This window comes from Poecile atricapillus, chromosome 3 (assembly GCF_030490865.1).
Source record: "Poecile atricapillus isolate bPoeAtr1 chromosome 3, bPoeAtr1.hap1, whole genome shotgun sequence".
NCBI classification, from domain to species: domain Eukaryota; kingdom Metazoa; phylum Chordata; class Aves; order Passeriformes; family Paridae; genus Poecile; species Poecile atricapillus.
Window position 1 is genome coordinate 90,602,126 of NC_081251.1, and position 27,642 is coordinate 90,629,767.

Genomic DNA, 27,642 nt, shown 5'->3' on the forward strand with positions numbered 1-27,642 from the left:
AACAGTCCCACATTGCAGCATGTGAGCTGTTGCAGGGAGCAAACTCCTCTTGAAAACAATCTACCTGAGAGACACTATTTTTCACATATAGGATAATACATATAGGATATGCAAATATAGATGGAAAAACATAGCTAAGATACCAATTTTCTTCACTTTCTTTCACCTAACTCAACAAAATATAAATTTTTATTAGGCTGTGATTTATTTAATAAATATTGTAAGTGCTTATACTTCCTCAGGTATGTCTATGTACAGGAAAGTAAAGCTAATTTAATTTAATGATATGAAGGTAGATTATCTCATGAACTGATCAGTTGTATTTTGCATGTATTTTTCAACAGCCTGTAAAAAATTAAAATGAAAAAGGATGAAGATTTATATTTTAAGGGGGCTTTTTAAATTAATTTTTTCATAAATTACTTTTCTCCTAGCTGAAAATGGTTTATTTTAAGAGCACCAGATCTTTACAGAAAAACATATAGAAATTTAAAAGAAAAGTACAATCAAAATCATTTTACCTTAGCAAAAGGAACCTTATAATGACTGCTCTCACTAGGACCAAAATATAAAGTGAGATTTAAAAACACTTCAGAAGTTGCCTGCAACTCTCTTTGTAATTATCAAGTGGTTCAAATGATGAAATGTTGTGTTAGCTGTAATAGGTTATATATTCCAGTTATGTGACAGGTTTTTCTTTCCATCTAGCAAAGAATATTTATTATCTATGCCACAGGAGTAAAGCTAAATCCTTGATTTTAAAGAAGGCATATGAAGGTTACTTGAACGCATTTGCTTTCTAAAACCACTGATATGTCATTTATATTCTCCAGAAGGAGAGAATTTGTGTACAAGCAAATGTCTCTGTAAAAGAGCAAGATTTCTAATATTTAGCATATCTATATCTCAGCACATTTTTAACCTGAACTACCATTTGCTTCTTTAGGCACCTATATGGAGAAAACAGATTAAAGCCAGCAGGAAATAACGGAACCAATTCTTTAATGTGAGCAGGATTTGACCTAATGTGTTGTTAGCTTGAAGAAGGAACTTGGTCTTTTCCATGTGCCTTTAATACAGATATCTCTTTGGCTTTGCAGAAAAGATGTTGTCTTTGAGGAATTTCTGTCATGAATACTTTCCATACATTTTTCCACAAATGGGATAGGAGCTCTTGCAGAGTAGGACAGAAAATTTAATTCTGTGCACAAACCTACACTGGGAAGCACAGCAACCAGGCTGAGGTATTTTTGATGTCTGCTTGTTGACACTGGCCAGCACAATATCTGTGGCAGAATATATATCAGAGAGATGATGTTTGTCCTAACTTCAGCATGCTATCACAAACCACTTGGCACCGTGCAACTCTCAGAGGGAGAACTGCATCAGGGAGCAGCATCGTTGCAGGGGAAACAGCAGTGAATTACAGAGGAGGCCCTGAAAGGCACGGTTTTTAAGCACCAGGTTTGGAAATGTTTCTGCTCAGCTGGCTCTGGAGCACAGACGATGAGCTTGCAGCAGTCTGGGTGGGATGCTGGGCTGGGCGACCACTGAGTGAAAGAAACTGGCGAAAGTGAACTACCAGGCTCCTATATGCAAGTCCCTGCTTTATGTTTATTTTGATGAAATAACTGTATTGCAGTGGTTTTAATCACTCAAAAATAACTCAAAAATATCATCCTACTTTGTCACCAAAATAGCACAATAGATAATTGATCTGCTCATCCAGAACAGCACAACCCCCAGCAGTATGTTTGCACTAATTCACAAGGGCTTTTTTAAATGAATTTGGGAAGCTATCTATATACCTACACAAAGGTCTTATTTTACTATTAACTGCAGCAATTTCATACTGGAACCCTAATATTACAGTGCAATTTAGTTGAAACTGTTGAACTTGTGAACTGTTAACAATACAAATAACACAATAATGGTGAAGAATCCAAACACTTAGCAGCAGCAAACTAATAATCAGTAACACCTTCAGGCCAAATAAGCTACCAGGGAATTAATAATTTTGCCTTCCTCACAGGAACACTACTGGTGTTTCAAGACATTTCTCCTCTGAGGAAAGAAGCTGACTTGTGCCCCAGCCATAAACCAGGGTGGGTGTCTTCTCTGGGCAAAGGTATGCCTGGTGGTGCCCCCAAATGTTTTCCACCCTCCTCCCCCTCTTGATAGGGCCATGGTGAACACAGGCTGTGGGTCACCAGCCTGTCCCAGGCTATGCAAACAAAATACATTTCCAGCACCTCACCCTCGTGAGGTGATTTGCCTCCTGAAGGTAAGGAGCCAGGAGATAAATAAATAGGTCTGTTGAGCCAGGCCTTGCCTGTACACACCTGTATCAACAAGGATGCAAGCACAATTATCTTACCTTAATGAACTTAATCTTTAATTTCATAGCTTGGCCCTTGTGCTCAACCTCTTAACAAAGAAGCTGAACTGTTTTAGTCCATATGACCACCCTTCCTCCAACAGCTGTGGAAACTTAAAGCCACGACAAGGATTTTTGCCCCTTGTGAAACTGTCAAAAGCAATAAATATTTTTCTTTTTTTCCATCATTAGACCCTGTTAAGAAAGCCTGGCCATTGTCCACTGTAATTCCCAGCGCTTACGGGGCAGGAGCTTTATTGTCCCAAATGAATCCTGAAGTGTGAACAATGCCGGGGAAAGCGGCCACCCTTTTCGGCAGGGTGTAGCCGCGAGGAATGCGGCGCTTCCCCACGGACGGCTCCGCCAAAAGAGCACTTGTGTTTTTTAACACTGGCCTTTCAGGAGGATGCTCGAGTTAAGGCATTGTGGCCCACTGTAAATAGATGCACTCGCCAGAATGGGGCTTCGTCATCCCTAATTAGGGAAGTAACTCCAGAGAGACAGCATGTCACTTGCAAGACTGGGCTCATTGTTGGGTTTGTGCGCGTCCCCACAATGTGAGGTAATTGGAGTTGTACCTTTTAGAAAGCTGCTAATTTCACATAGGAAGTGCTAACAAGACCTTTGTGTGCCATGTTTTCCTTCGTCCTTTCTAAGGAAGTTACAGAGCTCGAGTACTGGGAATGGCTGGGCCAAGGCCTGCCGGAGGAGGCTGCGGTAATGAACCACTTCAGCCCCCCGCCAGAAAAAGGAGGCCTAATTTTCGGGCCTGAGAAGACGAGGACGGACAAAAGGTTCTGTTTAAGCTTATTATACAAGACATTCTCAGTGCCTACACAGCTTTCCTCGAAATGACCCTCTCAAAATAAGTGCATCAAGTTTGAGCAAATAGAAACATGCAACTTTCGAGGCTGGGGGTTATAGTTTTCTTTACAAAGCCATTTATATAATGTAAGCTGCAATTAGCGTGGAACGGAGCAACAAGATCTAGCGAGGAAAGTTCCCCTGACAAAGGACAGAAATTAGGGGAATAAGTAACAGTTAAATATTGGCTTTGGATAACTGGCTGAAAAGGCCTTTTAAATCAGATGTGGGTGTAGAAAAATAAAATAATTTTACTCCGAATATCTTTAGCCACAAAGTTTGGCTTTTAAATCGCCAGCTGATTGATTCCACTAATTTCAAATTATCTAGATAGAGTGAATCTGGCCTTAAAAAAAAAAAAAACAAAAAAAAACCAAAAAACAACTGAAAAGCCTCTCAGCTTTTAAGCCTGACAATATCAGCAAAATGTCCATAGGAATTACATATAAAAATTCAAACGGTAATGAAACAAATTACTACTTACAGTATGAAAAGTCTGCAAAAGCTTTTTATAGACTTGAAATGCAGAAGTTATATAAACTACTCAGTGAAAAGAATTAGAAAATGACCTTTACAGATCGGGGGCAAAAATGAACAGTCTTCAGGGGAAAAAAAAATTCACTGTTAACAATGGCTTTTAATGCCATTTTGCTTCCCTCATTTATCTAATAATCATGGCAAGGTTAGGGTAAACAATGAACAGTATGTTTTCACATATTCCACCTTTAGTGTCCTCCATATGAATTTCTAAAACACTTAAGAGAATAGATACATAAACCTGTGACCTTCAAATGAGCTTTTTGCTACTTCCAACATTTTGAATAAAAAAGGTCAGAAAATTGAACTGCTTTTGCGCAGTAATGAATTCCATTCTGTTGGGTAAACAAAGCTAAATTTTAAAACATGGACCTGACATCTCTATAGCTCAAGAAGCTATTCTCTTCTTTGGGCATGGGGGGGGGGGGGGGAAGGGGGGAAGGGAGGGGGGGAAGGGTAAGGAATGCAAGCACTTTACCAGTCACCCCCTAAATTACTGCAGCATCTGCCAAGGAAGGAAGGAGGAGGAGACAAAAATATTTGGTTTTATTCAGTGAACAGCCATGATTTCCAAGGCCAGTGCAACACAAATGTTGGATTTTTAAGACTTTTTTCCCTCCACCTCTCCCCCCTCAGTGAATAATTGATCCAGTCCACACAAAAAAGAAGCCAGCACTACCCTCATCAAGCTAGCTCTTACTGATGAGGGCCTCCAAAAGTTACTTCAATTTCCGCCGTGCTTTTGTCTGTGAGTTGTCCTGGCTGGAAGGCCCAGTTAGGTATTGTTGCAAAAAAAGTCTGCGCCCACGTTTATTCCCCCCCTCTAATTCATACTCCGCATTGTAGGGGTTTGCTATTCAGGGACTGATTGGACAACAGCCCAAAGAATGGCCCCAGTGATTAGGCTCTCAGCATGGGTCTGGATTGTGGGTATAAACCCAGGGCTGGAGCTTGAATTCATGGCTGCTTTCTGCTTCCTCCTAGCACCTCCCGCACCCAGTATTTTCTGCAACCTTTGCTGCAGGTAATACATTCCTTCATAACAGGAAATGGAATCCATATAATTAGCCAGCACAGTAGCGAGTGAGCCCTTTAAAGTCTCGGGGTTGTGCCCCGGGAAGCAATCGCGCTTTGGTATTGATAGGAACTCGAGGGATTTTGGTCAGGGTGGGATAATGCCAAACCCGGAGTATTGTCATGACAAGGTATTCATCCTGCTTGACAAAGGAAACTTTTCTACCGTCCCCCCAGGGGCACACAGGGGCAATGCTGGACACAAATTTGTTTGTTTAGAAGTGGAGGTGCGGTTTGCCCAGCCCACGGCCATTCCCAAAGGCCGGGCCTGAGCCCATCCCTGCCTGCTGCTGCACTGCTCCATCCCGCTTCCACTTTGCTTTACGTTTGAAAGTATGGCAGCTGCGCAAGGCAAGAAGTGTACAGATGTCAGTCTGCGTCTTACATGTCAGTAACTGGAATTAATTTACATTTATTTGCCAATTGTTTTATATCATTTTATGACAATGTGCTGCATAATATAATTTAAATCTTTAATGTACAACTAATTCTCTACCATTAATTTGTCAACATGATTACTGGATATGCCACCAGTAAAAGCTGGATGACTTGAAATATGTAGAAGGCATTCCTGTAGCTTTAAAAGAGGTTTGTATCTGAAATGACAAAGGTTTACAGAACTTTTTTTGGTCTGTCTGTAATTTTATGAAAACTACAATTTCAATGTAATTTCACAAACTGAATTATTCCAAATCTCAGTCTGAAATAAAATCAAATGTCTAATATATTAATTAGCCCAGGGAGAGAGTCCCAACAGTATTGTAAGAAGCAAAATGATAGTTTGCTTCCTGAGAAACGCAGCCTTCATCGTGACAAATCCTGGCTGATCAGAGTTTAAACTGTCTCCCTCCTGTATTTTATTTGGGCAGAGCAGTAATCTTTTTAGCTATGTTCTGGAATTGAAAAGCAGCTTGTAACAAGATCAGGTTGCAAATTTTTTGACAGAAAATGGTGATCTGTTGAAAATTGTCCTGGGTGTGTAGAGTAGGAGCTACAGCAGGGAAGGTTTCTCGAGGTAGAACTGCTGATAAAATGGAGAGGGAAAGGGAGAGAAGGAGAGAAGAGGGAGAGAGGAAAAGAGGGAGAGGGGTTTTTTGTGCCTCCCAGCCCTCCCCCCAGCTGCTGGGAGGTAGGAGGTCAGGGCACTCTCCAGGGATGTGGGAGAGCCAGTTTCAATTAGCTCAGCTATGTGCTTGTGAGGGGGAATTCAGAGCACATCACCTCTTCTTTTAGGGGGGTCTGCCCCCCATTTTTCCTGCAGTTCTGAGGCACTCCCCTGCTGCTTCTCCCCCTCTATCAAAAACTGAATGTGTGCGTGCTTCCCTCAAAAAAAACCACCAAAGCAGACCAAAATCCATATTGAAGCCGAGGCCCTGACCTTGCAGCACCCGCAGCCGGGCAGTTCCCCCGGCAGTCTCCTCCCGTAGAGCCAGGGCTGGGGACGGCAGCCCCAAGTTTGGGAGATGGGTACAAACAGAACCCGCAAAGCACGACTGAGACTCGCGTCCCCGGGCTTTGCTCTCTGATCCCCTCGGCGCTCTCCTCACAGCCGCTGGCAGGCAGGAGCAGACCCTTTGTCACAGTGCTGCGAGCTCGCTCACACGCTCGCTTGTGTGTGGCACGGAGCAGCCAGCGCTTGCTGAGGGAGCCGGCAGCTCCTCCGTACGGGAACCGAGTGGACACCACTTTGCAACTGTTTAATTCAGGTGGGCTCCCTGCACTTCATCGGGGATCTGAGCGGACAAAAAACTACACTCAAACCGACACTGGTCCAGGACCAGGGAATAGATGAATATGCTGGGGAAATGATGAATAAAACAGATTGAAACACAGCAATTAATTTCCGAGGAATAATTTGATAAAGGAACATTTCATATTCTCACACTGGTCTTTTTGAAGCTCAGCTTCCTGCCTCTCCTCCTCACTATTCTCTACCTTCTGGGTATCTCACAGGAGCTGTATGAGTCACCAGAACACTGGAAAAATCTAGCAATTTCTTTCCTTTAAAAAAAAAAAAAAAAGGAAGAAAAAAAGAGGGCTTGATTAAAAATTAAAATAGGAAAAAAAGAGAAGATATTCACTGAAAAAGAAGTGTTTAGACAAAGCCTGTCTGCTTCAATTTCCCAGCTACGTAAGCTCCCTTGCCCTGAGAGTGACAGTAGATTCCATAAATTAACTGAAAATCCCTCTTCTCAAGAGCCTAAGTTATCTCTTCTTTGCCTGCAGCTCTGATTTAGAATAGGCGCTCGTTTGTTTACTGTTTTAATTAATGCTCCTTTTCAGTGTGGAATAGGGGAAGGGAAATGAACTGACTTGATAAACAGGTGTAGCTGTTATGTGTTTTATTTAGGATCATTCAGGACTTGCAACAGATTAATCAGGCTTGACTGGACGTGAACCTCGTAGCAGAAAAGGTAGATCAACTCTGCTGGATGCCCAGTAGGTGAGTATTATTTTAACTGCTAGCCTGTGCTAGGAAAGGCTTAGAAGGACAGTCATCAGTGGAGAATATCTCTCTGTTTTCACCCAGGAAAGGAGTCTGTTTCTTTCCCCCACTGCTTAACAGTTAAGGAGACCTTGACAATATAAGCCACTTTTCATCCCCCCTCTGCTTCCCTTTCTAACCTCGCTGCTTCATATTCAAGGGGAAAGAAACAAATCATCCCATTATTTTAAAAACATTTAAGTGTCACATTGGGGAAAATGCTCTCCTAGGTTAACTATGAATGATTGAAGATTTTTTTCTAAATGCAATATAAGTGTAATAACAGTTTAAGTGTCATGCTACACTGTGTATTGCCTTTGCACCCTGTGTAATGCCTAGCACACTCAGAGCAGAAAATGATCTTAAATCAGTCCTTTCTCAAAGAGAGTTTGAATTCTTAGCCTCAAAGGAGAATAATAGTTGAGCTTAGGTTTCTTCATTATGAGGCAGCAAAGAAATTGCCTGATTTAACTGCATCTTGCGTGATTTTACCGCAGTAAAGCACTGTTCAGCTTATGAGTATCAAATTCCAGAAGAGACTGCATCTCTTGCTTTCCAAATAAAGTAACATCTAAAAATATATTCCTTTACTCCACATTTTTTCTTGGCTTATACAATTGATATGTGTACAGAAAGCAACATCACATTAAAAATAAGTGAAAAGGAACCAGGGAGTATCCATCTATAATATCATCCAACTGACCTTGCCAGACTGAGGCAATGTGGGGATGTTGTACAACAAACCAGCCAAGTGCTTTTATTTCAACTGCATTACATTAAACTACCTAGAGCTTATGGCTGTCAAACGGGACTGTACTCACTCGTGTCTCTTGCCAGCAGATTGGCTGAAAACCAGCTTTGGTGTCAGCTGTGAAGACAGATGCTCACCCACCTTCTTGGGAAAAGATACTTTGAACACAAATGTCCTATGTCTTCACTGCAGAGCACAAATATGGGGCTAGATCTGGCTTTCCTTACGCTGTGTCCATCAGGAGTTTAGGTCCTGGAGTCAAAGACATTTAGAATGTGACACAGGCAATCTTCTGTTATATCCAGTCCTCTGATTTTAACCTACCATCACAATTTTAGCAGACTGCCCAAAGGGAAGGTGATTAGACTTGGGATGGAAAGGAAGGACAGCAGTCCTGCTGGAATGTTCTTAGCATTTTACTGACCCCCAAATACTGCCAGACATGCAAGGAGCTTTGATGTATTATAAAAATCTCAGATAAATGTCCTGTTCAAAGATAGCCTCTAATATCTTGCTACAACCATCAGCTTGGTTTCCATGATGGCAGCTGATAGCCTAGCAAAACCTACCATGCCGTAACAAATCATTTATCTTATCTTGTTCATAGAGGTCTAAATGCTCCCCTACCAAGAAAAAACAGCTCAACAAGGTCTGCAAGGAAAACATTTTGGAGTTACCACTGCCTTGTCCTCTCAGGAAATTTACAGCCTCACAAAGGGGGAATTTTCAGCCTTCCGAACAGCATGGATGGAAGCCTGCAGTAGCACTTATTCACATGTCAGATTAAGGAGTGCTCTGTCAAAGCCAGACCAAGCAAATCACAAGCCAGCCTATGGATCCCGAGAAATCACCCCTGACAATTTGGTTGGAAGATGCCTTGTTTTCCTAATAAGGTGCTGTACCTGATCATCAACATGTATGTTTGGAACCAGTCAAATGCATTTGGCAAACCAGCATTTGATTTGTGGGAAATCTACAAAAACCCAGATCCCAAACCCAACAGTGATGAATAGTCAAATTTCTGAAGAGAAGGCCAGTGCCAGCTGCCACACCTCACCCTGGATAGAAGTGTGCATGTGCTGGAGCAGGAATACATTTCAGTGCATTTCTCTGCTTCTGCCTCCCTCAAACACTCAGTGGGAAAACATCAGTGGGCAACTTATGTGTGATCTGAATTGCCACTGTTCTGGACTTCTCTCGTCTTCTGATTATCCATTGACAAAACACAGACTCATCCCTTACAGGAGCATCCCTCCCATGATTCTAAGCCAAGTAAGGGCTACCATAATCCTATCTTCTGTTTTAGGTCACAGCTAACTCATATATGAAGCAAATTACTTATTAATGAAACATAGGAATCTGAAAGTTAAGAAAGACACTACAAAATGGAAATTTATTCCAAGAATTTTTGTGGATCTTTCCAAAACAATGAGAACTGTATTTTACCAGTTACTTAAATTTGCAGTATGAGAGACAGCAAGTGCTTGAAGCATGTGACAGAAAACCAGGAACTCCTAAGCCAAGCCAACATGCACCAACACCTGGTATTGCCCTACCCCCTTTTTTGCATGCAAAGTAAAATTTTTCTCCCAGGTCTTTCTTTTATCTCATGAAATAGCATAGAGCTGTAGGCAAATGAGATTTAAATGACTCATTTTAAGAAGAATTGGTAGCACCTTTCTGACCTTTGCTCAGGCCAGATCAGTGAAGCATTGGCCTCATGAAACTCCTTGGTTCCCCTGACAAAATTCTTCTGGACCTCCAGGGCCATGCAAAGTCCCCAGTGACATGTGAGGGCAGGCAGAAGGTTTTCCCTTCCTGGGGAGATGTGCTTTGTTAAAACATGTGTTTCATTACAGAATAAGAATGACATGTGAGGCTGTGGAGTGTCACAGCTTTAACCAGTATTTAAATCCTTCCCACCTTTTCACCAGGAATTTACTCCACTATTACTGTTTATTGTGAACTTCAGTGACTGAAATTTGGAAATTGCCCAAAATCTGCAGCGCAAAACAGCATCCAAAAGCTAGAAGAAAAGGAGAAAAGCAGAGGTATGGAGGCAAGTGTCAAGCTAGTTTTGCAAAGCAAATAGAGCATTATCCTTTTGTTTAAGACTTTTTATCTGCTATGCGATACTTTGGTTGGAGGAGCAGTGCATACGAAGAGCTTTCCTGCGCACCCCACCGTCCTTGATTGCTTTACTGTTCTCAGTGCAGATTTATTAAATTTTGAATTAACATGTGTTAAGGAGGTTGATTTTGTTTGCTCTGCCACATAACTTACTTTCCTAAACACTTAGTAATAGCAGCAGCTAATCTATTGACCAATGGCTTAAGCAGCAGGTGGCTTTAAGACCAATGGGCCAGTCCTGACAAGGCCCACAGAAATTCCTAAGGCCTCTTTGTTACCTGGGCTGGAATAGAGAAACTACTTGTTTGGAAAATGTTTCTCCTCCCACAAAACATCTTCAGTATTAAGGGTCTTTTGTTAGCAGAAGGCTGAAGAGGGGGATTATGAAGGATAGTCTGTCACACAAATTGTTTCTTCTTAGACATATAATGCAACCTGCATTAAAAGTTTACAAACTAATCTAATGAAATTATCATTCAAACGAACCAAGTCTCTGAACATTAAATTGACGCCTCAACCTACTGTGCAATTTCCTCACTGCAAATCTCAAAACTGCTGCTGCTATTTCAGAGTAAAACAAGATTTTTTTTTCTAAAAAGCCCTCAGCACTGCTCTGTTTGAAACAGGAACCCAGATAATCTGCAAGGGCTCATTTTCTTAGGAAACCCAGGCAGTAAAACATTAACAATTAAATTAGTTCCCGTGTCTTAAGGAATCTGGAGTTAACTGTGTGTCATCTGGGTCATTATAGCCTCTCCCTGCTGTGGTATGCAAATCCACATCAGGAAAGGTGGTAGTTTTTTTCAAATTGTTATTAAATTATGTAGTGGAAGTCAGCAGCAGCTGAAGTAACTGCAACTTGCAGTTCTGTACCCTTTCAGACTATATTGACTTAGCTGAAGGCAGTATTCAGCTATGACTTTCTTTAAGGAGAATTTTACAGTGCGTACTGGGGAGACATCTCTCTCCAAAAAGTGCCCACGTGTGCACAAAAAAGACAGTGGCAGTTCTACTGTGGTAAAAAAATAGTGTCTGGGGAGTAAATGGAGACTTTGGGGTAGCTTTTATTTTGTCTGCCAAGCTTTCTGTGTTGTCCTGATACAAGTTAGGAAAAATATAACTCCATGTGGTCTGAATGTGCATATATGTGCATGTGAACACGCACAGATGTATAGACATACACACACAGACACACACACATATATATACACTCTGACTCCTGAACTACATATACAGGCCTCTATTCTCTGTATCATAAATTACAGTTGCAAACAGCTGCCCTGCAACACATAAAAAAATAGGAATAAGAGATGCCAAGTTACAAAATATTCTGTAGTCTGATTCCCATTTGCTGAGGTTTCTTCATCACCTGAATTGTGTGTCTATCTATATGTTATGGACACATGTCCATGTACATATGTTATATATATATATATGTATATGCACTTATATGCAACTTTAAGACCTTCATATTTTGGGGACCTTGATCTCATCTGGCGATGAGATCCAGTAGCACCACTAGGTGCTACTGTAATACAACTAATTAATATTATTTTTACTGCTAATATTAACAGCAGTGTTTACTTTTAGCATGTTCTCACTCTTGCCAACATATGTTTCTATATTCTTTAATTTTCTCATTCTTTGCAGCACAAATTCTAAGAGGTATCCTAATTAACTGCTCAACATTGACGCACTCTCATTTAGTTTTTCTCTCAAACTTATTTATTAGGCTTTGGTTATCAGTGGGAGAGTTTCTAGCACTGAGACTGCCAGGATTTACTCTAAGCCTCTTAGTCTGATGTTTCCATGGCCCTGGCTCTCTGAGTAGAGAAGCTAAGAAAACCATACATACAGCTTTTGGCCCCCTTTATTTCCAGTCATCTAGAGCAGATGTGAGTTTCTTTTTTTTCGGGGGTGGGGGATGGAGAGAAAGGCACCTGATTATTAAATAAGCTGGGGAAAATGCTGATTTTTGGCCAGAGCTTGTGGAGCACTACTAAAGTATTTTTTTTGTTTGTCTAAGACTGCAAAACTGGATCCCAACATATTTTCAGGGCATTTCTCTGAACCACTGAATTCCCATAAGTAACAAAGGGACACCTTTGTCTGATTTCCACACCAAAGGCTTCTCCAGAGACCTACAGCCAAAGCAAGCCAGAAAATGTAGGAAGGCATTCCCTCTGTGGCTGTCCCCCAGGTCCCCAGTGCTCCTCCAACCTCTGATCTGTGTAGGACACCCTCTTCTGTCCTGCACCTACAAGAAAGGGGCTGTTCTCAGTCTCCCTCCTTGTTACCCCTGTCTAGTACTCAATGCTCTCTTTTTCAGGGAATGCATTTGTCTGTTTCTTCCTCTTTTTCTCCCTTTCTTTCTCCCTTGCTGCCTGCCTTCTTTCCTCCCTTCTTTCCCTTTTCTCTGTTTAAAAAAAAAAAACTTCGAAGAGGTGAGGTCTCCTCTGCTAACTCAACACCTAATTAGAGCAGTGAAAATTAGCTGCATTCACTCTGGCTTTAGTCCTGGCAAGAGTGTTAGAGAATTGGCCCACTTTTCAAGGTGCCAAATTGAAGGCTGAATCCAGGTGTGGTCAGAGGCAAGGGGATTATTTTCCTCCCATGGGGTGCAAACAAAGGCCTGTGCTAGGGATAGATGGGGTGGGAACAATGTTGCCCACAGGAGGGCTAAACGCTGCTGACATTTGAGCCCTCAGCACACTCAGCACCAGGCTGGGTCAGAGCTTCCACAGCCTGAGGAGTTGTGTCATAGGGATGGCAGCAAGGGAGGGATCTCTGTTCCATGGCAAGGATAGAAGGAAGGGTGGGGAATCCTAAAGGAATGGCAAGTCCCAAGGAGAAGTGGGTGCTGATGAGTTTGGGAGACAAAACCACAGCATTTGTGTGCAGGTTTTCCATAGTCTCCAACAGTATCCTAACTCTTGTTGTGTTCTGAAGTCTTTATGTTACCCAACTATCTAAGTACCAGTGAACAGCAGGGGAGTAAAACAGGTCATGCTTCATCTGATGAAATAAAGCTTGCTGGTTGACTGAAAACTCAGAAGGTGCAGTGTGGATAAACTCACTTCTATTATCCTATCAAAAGGAGAAGATGTAGCTTTCCGCACTACACTTGAAGAGTACAAGCATTGACTGAGGAGGCAGCAAAGTTAGAATCTCAGAGGAAATCTGCATGTTGACAAATTTACTTCAGAAAAAAGGATCTCTTGTTTGAGTAGAGCTCTACCACATCCTGTAAATTGTTGTTGTCTGTGCACTACCATCCTGCATCCCCAGAAACCACCCTTTTACCTCCTCCTGTAGATGCAGGGCATAGAGCACAGATTCCTTGAGGAATGCAAGGAGCTGGGAAACAGGGGTGGATCAGACCACCTGAAATTCAAATATCACAACTATAACCAGGAAGAAAAATGAAGAAATATAACACCTGATATTATTCTGCTCTGATTTTTCTTGAGTGCTGACAAGTGATATAATGTATGACACCATGGCCTGGACTGGGAAGCTTCAGACCTTCCTAGATCCTTCAGAAAAGAAAAGCAAACCATCTGTTTTTAATGTTAGAAGTGTGGAGACTTCAAATACAATTTATATTTTTGCTGTTTTGCTTTCCCTGATGCAATAAAACCAATTAGTGAAGCTTCAGATGATGCCTTGAGAAGGCTCACCTGGAACAGAGACCAGACAGAGCTAAGAGAATAAAGCAATATTAAAAGGCCTTAAAGGATACACCTTGGGCAAAACAAGAGCCTGGCCAGGGCTACACCCAAGATGGACCCAAAATGGTCACAAAATGGATATCTGGTCACGAGGTTTCACACTTTTATAAGTTTTGGTCTATTTGCATGTTGGAGTTAATTGTCCAATTATAGCTTTAGGTTATGAAGTCCCATCCTTGTTGTTTGCTCTTTTCAGTTCTCTGTTTATGCTTTTTGGGTCTGAAGCTTGTAATGGTTGTCCTTGGTCTCAAGCTGGAAAAGGATTGTTCTGTCCACCTACCCTGTGAAGAGAACTTACTGATACTTAATATGAAGCTCAGAGCTACACACCTAGGCAGCACAGAATCTGGAAATATGAAAGCTAAAACTTTAGGCCTCACAGATGGGACAGGCCTGTGTGGAAGGCACCATTGCAATTATTCTGTGGAGAACAGGGGGCAAATACTATCTCCACTGCCATGCATCTTTTACTGTTATTTCTTTAGGGTGGGGTATATATGAAATAGTAACAAAAAACCCTTTGTTATTCCCTCCAGACCCTTCAAATTTGGCTATGCTTTGCAGTTCATCTTTGCAATGAAGCCCCACTACCACTATAGTTCTTTAAAAGGATCATAGGGAATTACAGCAAAGTGGTATAGAAAGGTAAAGATGTCAAGTGAGTTATATTAGCAGAAAAAGAACTGCACAGTAGGTCAAGGTTTGGGCAACAGCAGGGAGATTTTTGTTAAGATAACATTACTCCCAGTGGCAGTGACTTCCTTTGTAATCCATAGTTGCCCAGACAGAATTGCCTCTATTCTCATGGGGTCATAGGGCCCTGCAAGAAGGTCCTATTGGGTCTCAATGCAATAGACACAGCAATTGCTTGTAGAAATAAACTTTTGCTGTATTGCTATATTGGCAGCATGAATGGGCTCTGGTGTAATGCTTTGCAATGCTTCACATTTTCAGGTTGGTTTTAAGACAATTATCACAGCCCCTTTTCAAAGCTAAATGGAGGTTTGTGTTTTCCTTTAGGAAGTGTAAAGGGACAGAAGCTTCTGAATTATATCCTAGCTAAACCAGCAGAGAAAAAAGGCTGGTCCAGCACAGGAGAATCTACAGTCACTCATTATGTCTGTATTGCACACAAGCTCAAGAGCACCTTGGGAGGATGTAAGTTAAAACACAGGCTAGAAGCAACCTTCAGGTAAGGCCAAGAGATAAGGTTCAGACTGATGGTCCTGCTTAGCACAGGTCTATGACATGAAAAACATGTTCATGGCCTTCCACACATCTGAGAATGTAGCAGAAAACCCTGGTCATCAGGTCCCAAAGCTACCCACTGGAGGATTTGGATTTGTAAGCAGTCTACCCTTAGGCTACTCCTCCCTGAGAGAGAAAGCTCATACAGGCCAAGACTGGACATTTGCACACAAACCAGGGGACTTTCACTGGCCACAGTGTAGATGGCCAGAGCCAGGACAGGAAGCACAAATACCTTGAGTGTACTCCTCGGCTTAGCACATTGAGGTCAACATAAATGAAGCTATGTTGTGTCTGAGCTTGCAATGAGCTTGCAGTTTAAAGTACCACAGACATACCTCAGAGAAATTCAAGTGTTTTGAACAATCACTGCAGGACTATTTGCCTTTGGAAGTCAGATTTTAAAAGAAATCGGAATATACCAGTTCCTGTGCTTTAAGCATAAAAGATGCATTGCAGAGCACCGTATTGCTACATCAATATTTTTAAAATGGATGTTTAAAGTGACATTTCTTTCCTCATTTGAAAGAGCTTTCTCAACACTTTATGAAAAGCTCAGATTTCTGAATATTCTGATATGTCTCCATGTTCCCTACACTGAAAAAATTCCCAGATTCAGCATTACATATTAAATTTATTCTTATTTCAATGCTATGAAAAGATAAGAAATCTGCAAAGGGGAATACTAACAATGTAGATAGTATGAGATTTTTTAAAATATCCTTTTTTTTCCACAGTTCTGGTGCATATGGACTCACTCTAAGCCATAACTGTTCTATACCTCATAAAATGTGCATTACATCGCATTTTAGATAGAAGTCAGCAGGAACAAAGCTACTGAAACGGATGAATAAACAAATTGTTGTTACGGCTACACACATCAGCCTCTAAATAGCAGTAGAAAAATGTGCTGTGCTTCTGCAACTCAAATATCTGATTGTATAATGATCTGAACTGTTCATGCAAGTGTTCATTTCAGCTTGACCCTGTTTGGCGCAGGTGGGAAGCACTGTGTGTCGGAGTAGAAGGTAAAAATGGCTGGTGGCTCTGGGACAGGGGAATCCAATCCAGCAGCAGTAACAACATGTCTGTGTGGCGATAAAATGCCCCCTGCCTACTGGCAAGAGTGGTTATCTAGGGAAAACACATTCCTAGTCCCCTCATCAGCATGAGGTAGATCGCTCTGAAGGCAGAACCACAAGTCATATACAATCATATGCTGCCTTTACGCTGTGTTCTTGAGTCCAGGCAAGACAACACACTTCCAGCACTCAGCATTCCCTGCTGCTCCTTTGCCTTCTGTCTTTCCTGGTGAGCGCACATGGCACATCCCAAAGATGCTCTGCAACACAAATGGGAGCCCATCCAGCATGCATGGGTATGTGGTATGCAGGTTCCTGTGCCTGTGGTTATTGGGTAGTGGAAAGTTTGAAAGTGGTACCAATTCTGTTCCTCTGGAGACGTTTTTAAGGTGCTCAGTCTTACCTGCATCCCTGCTGTGGCTGTGCTGCTCTGCGGGGTCTGTGTGCTGCCTTTCCAACTGCTGGTGTTTCATCGAGCTCCGTGCCTGTTAGGAATATCCACTGTCCTGTGATGAACCCACCTGGAACTGCTTCACTCTCACTCCTAGTTTTTGGGCACAGGTAGGGTCTTCTTAATGCCATGGCCTGACAGGATGTGCCCTCCCCATGTTTTTAAGCAGCTGGTACTCAGGCATTCAGGCCCTGGACACAAGCCTCCAACCTTTGCCACCTTGGCATGGAAGGCCAGGATGGGATGCTGCCTATGATTTGCAGTCTTTATTCCTTTAAAGGGGCCTTATAACAAAGAAAAGAGCAGGCCAAAAGTGATCTGAAATGGGCTGGGGCTCAGTAGTAGGCATCCTCTCCACCCATCTTCGTTTGGCAGCAATTTTTACCCAGTGGCAATATTCCTCTACTTTGCTCACAGCTGAAAATAGCTCTGAAAGTGCTTTGAAAGGGCTGCCTTTTAACTGAACGTAACACCTTTCCAAATTATTTTTGCCATGGTGAATACCTCCCTCTCAGATGAGAATTTTGTCTTTTCCCTCCCATTTTTTTCTTGCACAGCCTATAAACCATTGTAAAATATGGCTCACTGTTTCTGTGCTCTCCCATGCCCTTTATTTCCATAATGGACTCTTTGCCCACGTGTTTGCTAATATTTCCACCTCACTACATATGCTGGCAGATTCCCAGAGTGTTGGTGCCTGTGACATGATCCCTTCTTGTTCCCCAGTTATCCATAGTTATTATGCCAGTTATCTGGCAGCACCTTGTCTTCAGGGTGGGCACAGAAAAGCACAGATGCACCTCACCTGGCACAAGCTGTTGTAGGGCCATGACAAAAACACCTGCCCTTTCTGTAGTAATCTGCTGAGCTGCTGGTGTTCCCTGCACTGGGAATGCAAGGTTAAGTTGCCACTTTGCTTCCTGTTGTGTCACCACTTTAACTGTTTGCACCAATTACTGAATACGCTCACACAGTACTGATGCCTTTGCTGTGATTCACACAGACCTTTGGAAATTAATGCCGCACAAAGCCTTAAGTGTGGTCCTCATCCCTAAATCTTCTAGTAGCCTGCAGACTTGTGGAAGTACTTGTCTCAAAAAGTGGCCCGAAGCATTTCTACAGATTTCTGGTGAGATCACAAAGAGGCCACCTCTGTTAAGCGTCTTCCCCAACTCCTGGAATGCAACATAGCAGTAGGAACACCAAAACAGTATGAAGATGTAGGAATGTCCATCAGTGCTCCCTTCAAGCAAATAAACAGCCTTTTCTCCTGTAGAAATTTGACAAGGTTCCATGTGTTTTATTCAGTGCTCTTACCTGATCCCTTGAAAATGAGCAGCTTGCTGCTGAAATGCATTAGAAGGGAAATGGCAAATTAAAATACTTCATATACCTCCTGCATCCCTGTCTGTATTTCAGTGCATCTGCTGAGAAATCCAATACTTCTACCATCCATCAGAACGAATAACCTCTTCAGGGAATTTCAAATGATACCTGATGATGAAAAATATGCAGTTGCCAGGGCATGCCAATATCTAGGACAAAATTTAACCATGATGAATGGTTAAAGGTCTGCTGTTTAAGAACTGTCTTTGAGTGAAACTTGAATTATAAATACATTTCTCCCCATCATGGAGCCTTTCTATGTGTGTTACTTCACTTCTTCACCTCAGTTTCCCAACATGGGAAAAGGTAAACTGTTTCCTGTTGCATCAGCTGATGATGTTATGTAAGCAATGACTCTGTAAAGCGTATTGAATGTACAAAGTTCACATTAGCCTTGGTTAAGAGATAACTATCATTATTAAACCCCACTTTTTTACCCTGGAAATACTGTTTTAATGTACTTTTTATTTGTTGTTTGCTTTTAAAACTTCCTTAGAAATTAAAAGTTTCAGAAAATGAAACCTCTTTTTGAAGTGAAAATCTCATTTTGTTAATTTGTTTCCCAGAGGAAACAGCTCCAGAGCTAAGACTAATAATTGTGGCTACTGTCTTCTCATTCCAAGTAACTTGGAGGCTGATGTGGTTTGTGATAGCAACTTATACATTAAGGACTCTGATCCACACCCAAGAACCTCAAGGAGCTTCTGGCTGGATTCAAATGCTAATCTCTCAAAGGTTTCACAATTTATTTTTTAATGGTCCACTTCTGAGACATTCATCTGACACTTTGACTATTATGTTACCTGGATTAAAAAAGATGCTAATAAGAGTATTAGCCAGGTTCTTACAAACAGAAAGCTTTTGCAATTACAATACCTCCTGAGTGACTCATTCAGGATCCTGGGAAAAACAGAGCATTCTTGCTTTCCAAATCTGTTGTGTTTTTCAGGTTTTTTCCTCCTTTTTTTAAAACCTCAAGCTTAAAAACTCAGTTTAAAGTTCCTTGTTAAGAGATTTGAAAAATGTATAGTCCTTGTAAATTAAATACTACAAGTTCTTAGATGAGTGATCCCTAAACATTTATTATTCACACTAATACGATTTAATTCTAACTCACTGTAAGATTTATAGATATTAAAAGACTTCATATGCATAAGGGTGATGAAAATATAATCTAGTTCATGAAATCTTTATATGCAACTTTATATTTTAGCAGTATAGTTATCCCTGGAGTGCTCCAGGTTTCAGGAATGTGCCCCCTCAGGGGCTGTGCCATGAGCCTGCACCAGGGTGAGAGCCGGCCTGGCTCCCGGCAGCCTGTGTGCCAAGGGGTCTCCGCTGTACCAGGGGAGCTTTGGGGTGCTGCCGTGACCTTCCTAAAGTAAACACTTCACATTTTGCTCCTCTGCTCACTGCTGTCTTGACACAGTGAGGTACCACAAATGAACTCTGGACTGGGACAATTTCCTTACAAAGAGGAAGTTGCTGAAGGAAAAATGTGGCCCTGCCACGGCAGAGCTCACTTCTATGCCTGCCAACAGGACACAGAGACTATTTCTTCGCACAGGGATTTGAGAGGCTGAGTTTGAGGAGGAAATTTTTGTTATAATTATGTAGCTGCATTCCCCTCAGCTGGAGCCCTACGGAACTGGCATTTCTCTGCCTCGTACACTATATGGGAGAGCAAATCCATTCTGCTGGCATTTAACTGTTACCTGTGAGTTGGGAGACCACTGTTGAAATTGAAATGGGAGGTGTTCTTAAATTAATTTTCTTTTTTAACTACCAAAGCCACTCCACGGAAAGCTGCAGCAACTTTAGCAACTGTCTTGGTTGCACACCAAGGATTTCACTGAGAACATGTTAGAGGGAATCAGAAAGCAGAGAAAAGGTCACAAATAAGCACCTTAGGAACAATGAAAGCTTTTCTCCATGTAGCAGTGGGAGAGTTGCTAGAAAAACTGAAAAGGTATTAATCAGAAGTGGCTATAAATCCTCTGGAGTTTTGCTCTTATAAAACTCCTCAGAGAAAGTCTTGAAGGAAATGCAGGTCAAAGCCCAAAAAAGCTCTTGATCAGAGATTGCTGGAGGAAAATCTTCCCAGATGCCATTTAATAGGCAGCAATCACCCCAGGAGTGGGAAAGCCAAGTACGCTTGAAACATGGTTGCAGTTCCTAATAGGCCTTGTCACACTTAAGGCACTGCAAGCTCCATCCAACGAACAGCTGAAGCTGGCTGGCGATTCATAAAGCCAACAGTTTAAAGTTTATTATGATGAAAGCACTTAATGACAGCCATCGCTAGGGGCCCATCATTTATAAAGCTGTGCTGAGTATTAGACATGTAGCATGACCACCAATTTTATGTCACAATTGCTACCATAAAATGACCTTTGGTGATTTTTACTGCATGTGGTGGACAGCTCTTCTTTTACATTAGTGCTCTGTGGCTTTTCTTTGCAGACTATTATGCTGTCTAAAGCTTATTTGGCACTGTCGTGAGTCTCAACCCTTGTTATTACCCCGAAGGCCTGTCTAAAGGAAAACTCTCATGTTCTATTATAGCACTCCAATAATTTACAGATCTTACCATCCTTGGTTAGCGTCATAATTTAGTGCAGATATTCCTTCATTGTTACCACATTTAATAAAATCTTTCAGTTTCTACAGACTGCACTAAATTTTGTATCCAGGCCACTAAAATGCATATGCCTCTGTATTATGGAGACATAGATAAGGGGTTTTAATTTTTTGTTGTCAGTTGAAAGGAAGGGGAAGCAATTGCTGTGAACAGTAGTTAACCTGGGAGAAATCTCCTTAAAGCCTTAGGTATAAATGCTAGACATCACACAAACACCAGACATAATTTCAGTGCATAATGCACAAACACACATTTGCATGTGAACAATATTACTTAATTACCTTTCAATTTTAGACCGACTTTGTATACTTAGGAAGTGTCTGAATATACCAGCACTTTACTGTCCTGATGTAAAGCATTACCAGTAAAGTGGTCTGTCCATGCTACAACACCTTTAAATTGTATATATAATTTTATAAATGATATAAAATCTGTTTCTCCTCCATGAAAAAATGCACTAGCATTGCACACTGCAATCTTGAAAGGATTTAAAATATGTGATTTCTGCTAGTACCTACTGTATTGGGTTTTATATAAAGCTTTTTCAATAAGGTAAATTGTTACATGACAAACTCATCTTCCACCATTATCATCTGCTGTTTGTGTTTAACAACAGGAGTCCTGGTCTAACAAAACTGTTGTAATGGCTGTACAAATTACTCAGCTGAAAGCTTTTCACCAAACCAAACAGTATTAATCAGCAGTTCTTATGAAGGTGCTAATTAAAAACAATTTTCTTCCTCAGTTTGCAATACTAAGCCATCTTCATTTGCACAGTTTCCAATATACAGCTACTGTATACACTCACACTTCAGGGTCTCTATTAACTATTGAATCTCCTATTACCTATTTTATTACATTCCTGTCTCCCAAGTTTCGAAGCTTGTTGACATTTCAGAAGTCACAGCATGATATGTTTAATCATTTAAAAAGTACATTAATTGGAGTCAGAGTCAGGATAAAATAACAGGTCTTTTAGCATGCAGGCTCTGTCAGGGCACTCTGAATGTTCAAATCCTTTCTGTGAGCATAACCCATCACCCAGGGGCAACATTTTACAACTGAAGGGGGACGATGCCTAATGCAGAGAACCATCTTTTTTTTTTTTTTTTTTTTTTTTGCTTGTTTTTAATAAGCAATCTTCTACAAGTGACACTGTGTTGGTTATCTGCAGGGAAAGGCATCCAAAATAAAAGATACTTTCTGTTACTAAAGGCCTATCTCTTCCTTTTCTGTCGTCAGCCACAACAGCTCTTTGTTTTTGGGGGCTTGGCATCTGTTGAGTTTAACCCAGATTTGAGGGTCAAGATGTTTCTTCTCAGGCTGTGGAATGCCATCTGGACTAACGCTTCGTGCATCTTCCCTCTACTTTCCATACATTTTACACACGACAAGACAATGAAGATCCAACGCCACTGTTGGACAGCCATGGAAAATATCCAGCTTTTACCCAGCCACAACAATATGCTGGGCTTTTTGGCAGCAAGCCAGCTGCTGACTAAGCAAGGAACTGTAATAGGATAAACCCTTTAAAAATGGGAAAGAAAAGTTAGGTTTGTTACATTCAGCTGTTGGAACAGAGTCCACAGGTTGGAGAGGGAGATGGATCTTGCACAGGAGATGCAGCAGTGGGTCTCACAAAATCTGGGGTCAGTTCTAGAGTGCATTGCCTGATTTCTAAATTGCTATAGGCAGTAAAGACAGCAATACTGGCTGTGCCTCAGGTTTCTTCATATGAGGAATGGGCATAATCTGTGGGGGTCCCCCCTTACTTACACGTTTGTCTGCAAATTTACTAAGTCATGTATTGACCTTCTTTTAGCTTTATGGGATTTTGAATCAGGGTGCCCTCATTTTGATTGCATTAAGTGCTGTTGCATTGCAGATGAGAATCATATTGAAAATCAACTTTCAAAACAATTTTTCAAAAGATACTGGTGGGCTTGCAACCAGTGTTAGATGACCAATTTGTGGCAGTGGAGACACCACCTTAATCAGATTCAAGCCAATATAAAAAGAGAATAAAAAGATAGAAAACAACAAAATTGCCTCTTTCTGAGGAAACAACATAGGATGAGACCAGGCTGTGCAGAAAACATTCTAGACATAACCACCAGTGCATGCTGTCCTAGCACTTTCTTCAAGTGTCTCTAAGGAATATGCAGTTTGACATCACTGTTAAAGATCCCTGCCTTAAAAAACAGGAAACCCACACAGTGGAAAAAAGAAAAAATTAAAATCCAGGCTGAACTACATGTTTATAATTTGACCTGTGAAAAAGCAAGGACCTGGTTATTCCCCTCTTGCACTAGAGAGAGTGGGTTACAAAACACTGTGCTGTTTCACTTGCATGTGTTGCTGCCTTTTTCCTCTTCCCTTGCCATATCAGCTGTGCCACCTGCCATATAAAGAGGAGGATCAAAAGCTCCACCCACTGCATCCTCTTTTGTTCAGGGAGCAGCGAAGGAGAGTTGTAATGGAGATGTAACACTTGATAGACCATATGTAGCCAGGCTCAAGATATAAAGATGCTTTTTCTGGGGGGGAACAATTTTAATCCAGCTTTCCTCCTTGTGCAAACATGTAGCCATTAAAGCCACAGGCAAAACGTGAATGACTTGTCTAATAAGGATTTTAAGGCTGGACTGGTACCTGGGCTAGCAAGTTCTCCTGCTTCATCTCACATTCTTAAGACATTTTTTGTTTCAAATCAAATTTATTTCCTAAATGGAAGGATTTTTCCCAATGTTCCATAATGCTATCAGTTGGGACTAGTTTGCAAATTTTAGAGCAAGGATTTGCGATATTTCACAGCAGGAAAAGGAATACTTTCTTCTTTATCTTTCCTATCCTGAAGATTACACAACTATCTTTGGCACCAGGTGTATGAGAGCTGTGCCCAAGGGATGGATGTCCACAAGAATATCATTCCTCTCAGCCATTTTGCTCTGAGAAAGAAGGAAGCCACAACATTGCCGTAAGAATTAAGTATGTGTGAAGGAAAGCTTGTATCAGCCTAACATTTCCATTCTCAGCGAAGCCAGCTTAGCTCTTGCACATTGCCATTCAACTTCAAATGCTTTGCAAACACAAAGTAATTAAGCTCAATATTATGTTACAGAACACTGTAAATTATATCATTAAAAATATACCAAGTATCAGAGACTAGTTAAAACACATGACATAAAAGGCTCTGTTAGATTTTATAAGCATGATTTGACAAACTGCCTAACATTTTCTTAGCAAAGACATTTGATGTATTAATAAACACTGTATTTTTATTAAAATTTAAGTGCTCAGAAACAATTCAAATACCTACTAATGCAAGAGACTCAGAGATGTATCTGAAAGGGAACACTCTTAGTGCCTCATGTAAATCCTATATCTGTGACTTTTCAACACCCATTTTTAAAACAAAAATAATCAAAAAGAGAACATGTTTATATACCTCTAAACATGTGTACATGGACCAAACCTGCAAGCACTTATGTAGATGAGTAACTTTACTGCCTGTGGAGCACCAAGATGAGTTTGCAGGATGAAGCCTAAATGCATCTTTGGTAAACAAGCCATCAATTACACACTTTAGGGTCGGCAGCACCTGTGCAAAGCCTTCAACTCAAACGACAGACACTAAAGAAATAAAAAGCAATTATCAGCTACTAATTTGAGTAAAACTGTTTTCTTCTTAGAGCTAAAACCACAATTTTCAAATGGCATTGCTTCTATTTTTGGCAACTAACAATCTTTATTAGATTATTGTACAGCAGACATTCAGGTTCTCTCAAAAATAAAAGGTTCACAAATTTTAATATTGTGCTATTTTCCACACTGCTTTGTTGATTATGAAGATCTCCTCATACATGCTTTTAGAGAAACAAAGGCACTGCTGTGTGGGACAAACAAAACAAAGCAAAACTAATTACACTAAAGCCATCTTCACAGCAATTTCAAATTACTCCTCAATGCTTTTGGTTTCTTTCTACACAAGTATTTTCCAACAGGAGTTTGAATATGAAACTCATACCAGCTATACTACTCAGTTCTAGGATAAATGGTTGGTTTGCATTGCCCCTGGTCTTTATCTAACACCAAGAATAGGCTGCTTTTTATCAAAAGAGGAATAAATTGCTGTTATTGTGATGTTAGCCCATCACTTGGCATTGCAATTCAAGTTTTTGTGCAAAAGAAATGTATGATCTAACTGCGACTTGACCTATGCCTTCTGAGATCCATCTAGGTGCTCTAATGGAGCATAAAAAGTACTGAATACAAGGACGTGCAAACTGGTAGTGAAGAAATTTATTTGGGAAGAATTAGGAAGAGCAAGGGACTCTCAGGAGCTTGTGGTTTACATGCTGGCCAATTTCTTGAATATGGAAGAATGATTATTGTCAAATTGCAGTTCTTTTAATTAATGTATTTCAGAAGGATTCTCTACATTTGCTTATAGCTAGTATCTTCGTCTCTCAGTCATGGTATTGGCCTCTCTCTCTTTTTTCAACATTTAAAAAGTGTTGTGGTTTAAAGACTGCTACTGAGAAGTCATTAAAACAGTCTGTTAAACCGTAAAGAAATCAGATACTACTCCTGTTTCTTTGTAGGATTTTTGTATTTTCCAGTACAAGAAAAATCACATTAAGTGTATATCAAATATATGGGCCACAATATAAACTAATTCAAGTGAGATAGTTTGATTACATTATAAAATCTTTTAGGTCTTACAGTGTTTCTTGGAATTTATCAAAAAAAGCATGTGTTTTTTTGAAAGCAATTTCTAGGATAGTAGCATTTAGATTTTAGTCCTGATAAAGGCTCACTTTCCATTCATAGTCAGAACCTAAATGTGCTCTTCTTGTACCTAAACAGATAATAAGCACTCAGCACACTCCCCCTTCTTGACACAACACACTGAGACTAATCACACATAATTGGAGAGGAGGAGCAGAGGGGCTGGGCAGGCTATTGTGTCCAAAGGACAAATGGTCAGTTTATGAGGCTTTTGTCTGATGCATAATTTCTTATAAATCTACAGGAGGAAAAGCCATGCTGGAAAAAAAACATACATACACACATATAGAAAAGGAGCCTTCAGTATTACAGCAAATGAGGACATTTCAATCATGGATAGAAAAATCAACAATGAATTTAAAAAAAAAAGGCAGAAAAATACAAGCGTTAGATAGGTGCACTTTTATGAGATCTTCAGACAACTATTTCCTTACTAATTAAGTGTCAATGCATTCACTTCTTTATAACAAATAACCTAAGCCCACAAAGTATATTATCCATATATTTTCAAATACACCTCGAAAATAGCATTCAAAGAGATCAACAAAGTACATGCAAGTTTAAAGGCACAAAAGAGAAGGAAGCCAGCTTTACATCTTTGTTAATGCATACATGTGAAATCCGTTTAAGGCTCGAATATAACTGGAAAAATAACTTCTAAAATGATACAGAAAAAGATGGCTCAATGTTTATACTCTGCAAAACAAGCCATGATATCTTCTTCAGCATTTAGATTAGAAGTATTTCTCCAGTGATGATTCAGGGACATAAATGGGGGAAAATGAACATTCCACACTCCCTGACCATCCACACACACAGATTAATTTTTGGGAGTCCATCTTAAAAAAAAAGGTGTAATCTTCTATCTCTGTTTGGTTAAAATGAGAAGAAAAGGGTAATGGAGGTTTTCCTCATATGTATCTTTTTCTTCATTTTTCAACTGCAAATAAAAAATAGATAAAGTGAGCAAACTGTATGAAAGCATTTTTAAATTACTGACACTACTAGTTTAAGTAAATTTCCTGGTATAAATGATACTTCTAAAGATTAAACATTTAATAACTACAAAAATATCTTAAGGTCAAATACTACCACAGGTATAGAACTGTAGGTCAGGTATTATCAGGAGTTGGTCAGAGTTTGTAGACAAACTAATTTATGCATAAATACTTGAACAATATTTATAAAAAATGTGAGCCCCCATATTGCTGTACTAAATAAATTATATTCAAGTGAGATTTAAGGCCTGAATTAAATCCGCTCTGCAAGGAACTTCAGAACAAAGGCTAAAAGTTTATCCCTAAGCAGTCTAACTATTGCTGTGTATCTGGTCAACAACTGTTTCAAACATCTGAAATCAAAATCTTACCTGAAGGTTTACATAAGTGCAAGGCTGTAATGCAGTTCTTGATGGGCTTATATATTAATTCTGTTTAATTTTAAAAACTCTTTTTGTAAGAGGGAATTATAACATGATAATTAGAGTGGTACGATTCCAACTTATGTGACAACATTATGTGTGCTCTTCTGATTTACACTAAAGTATTACATATTTCTAAAAAAATAATTATTTTTATTTTCCTAGGTATTCTGATTAAATGGATTTTAAAATCCATATAAATATTTAACTAAACTATGTGGGAATTACTCATACATATTATGTTTGGTAATCACTTCACATAAAAATATTTATGTACATTTAATACAAGCCTAAGGAAGAAATGCAAATACAAAAAAATGCCTTTTGCTGCGCCTGACACAGATGGCACCCCAAAATACTACATTTAAATTCACAACTCTTTTTATGTCATATTGTTTTGCCTCTATTTTCCTTGCCATGCATTAAGGATTTTAGTTGGTCCATGTCACAACACTGCCCGTGTTATTTAAACAAAGGTCTTTTCCATATCATATTCTTCAGCTGTGAAGTGCTTCTGTGTAAGCTACTGTCTATGAGCAATTAAGACACTTTTCCTTTTTCATAGTGGAACATAAAGCTGATCTATTCTTTAAATTCTAATCCACTTTACTAAGAAGTGTTTGTGTATAATTACTAAAGTAACAACAGTCTGCTTCCCAAGATCTCTAACTTTA

At 40.3% G+C, this 27,642-nt stretch overlaps 1 protein-coding gene across 2 annotated transcripts in view; it reads right to left on the reverse strand.

Annotated features, from left to right (window-relative positions):
• Positions 1–23,498: 23,498 nt before the first annotated feature.
• CAMKMT (calmodulin-lysine N-methyltransferase) overlaps positions 23,499–27,642 on the reverse strand; it is a 214,242-nt gene continuing 210,098 nt past the window's right edge. Inside the window, exon 10 of one of the 2 annotated variants that reach the window (XM_058834045.1) lies at positions 23,499–26,488. In XM_058834045.1, the coding sequence (XP_058690028.1) occupies positions 26,411–26,488 (78 nt within the window). In that variant the 3' untranslated portion in view covers positions 23,499–26,410. The remainder of the gene's footprint in view (positions 26,489–27,642) is intronic. The other variant, XM_058834044.1, reaches the window with a different exon arrangement.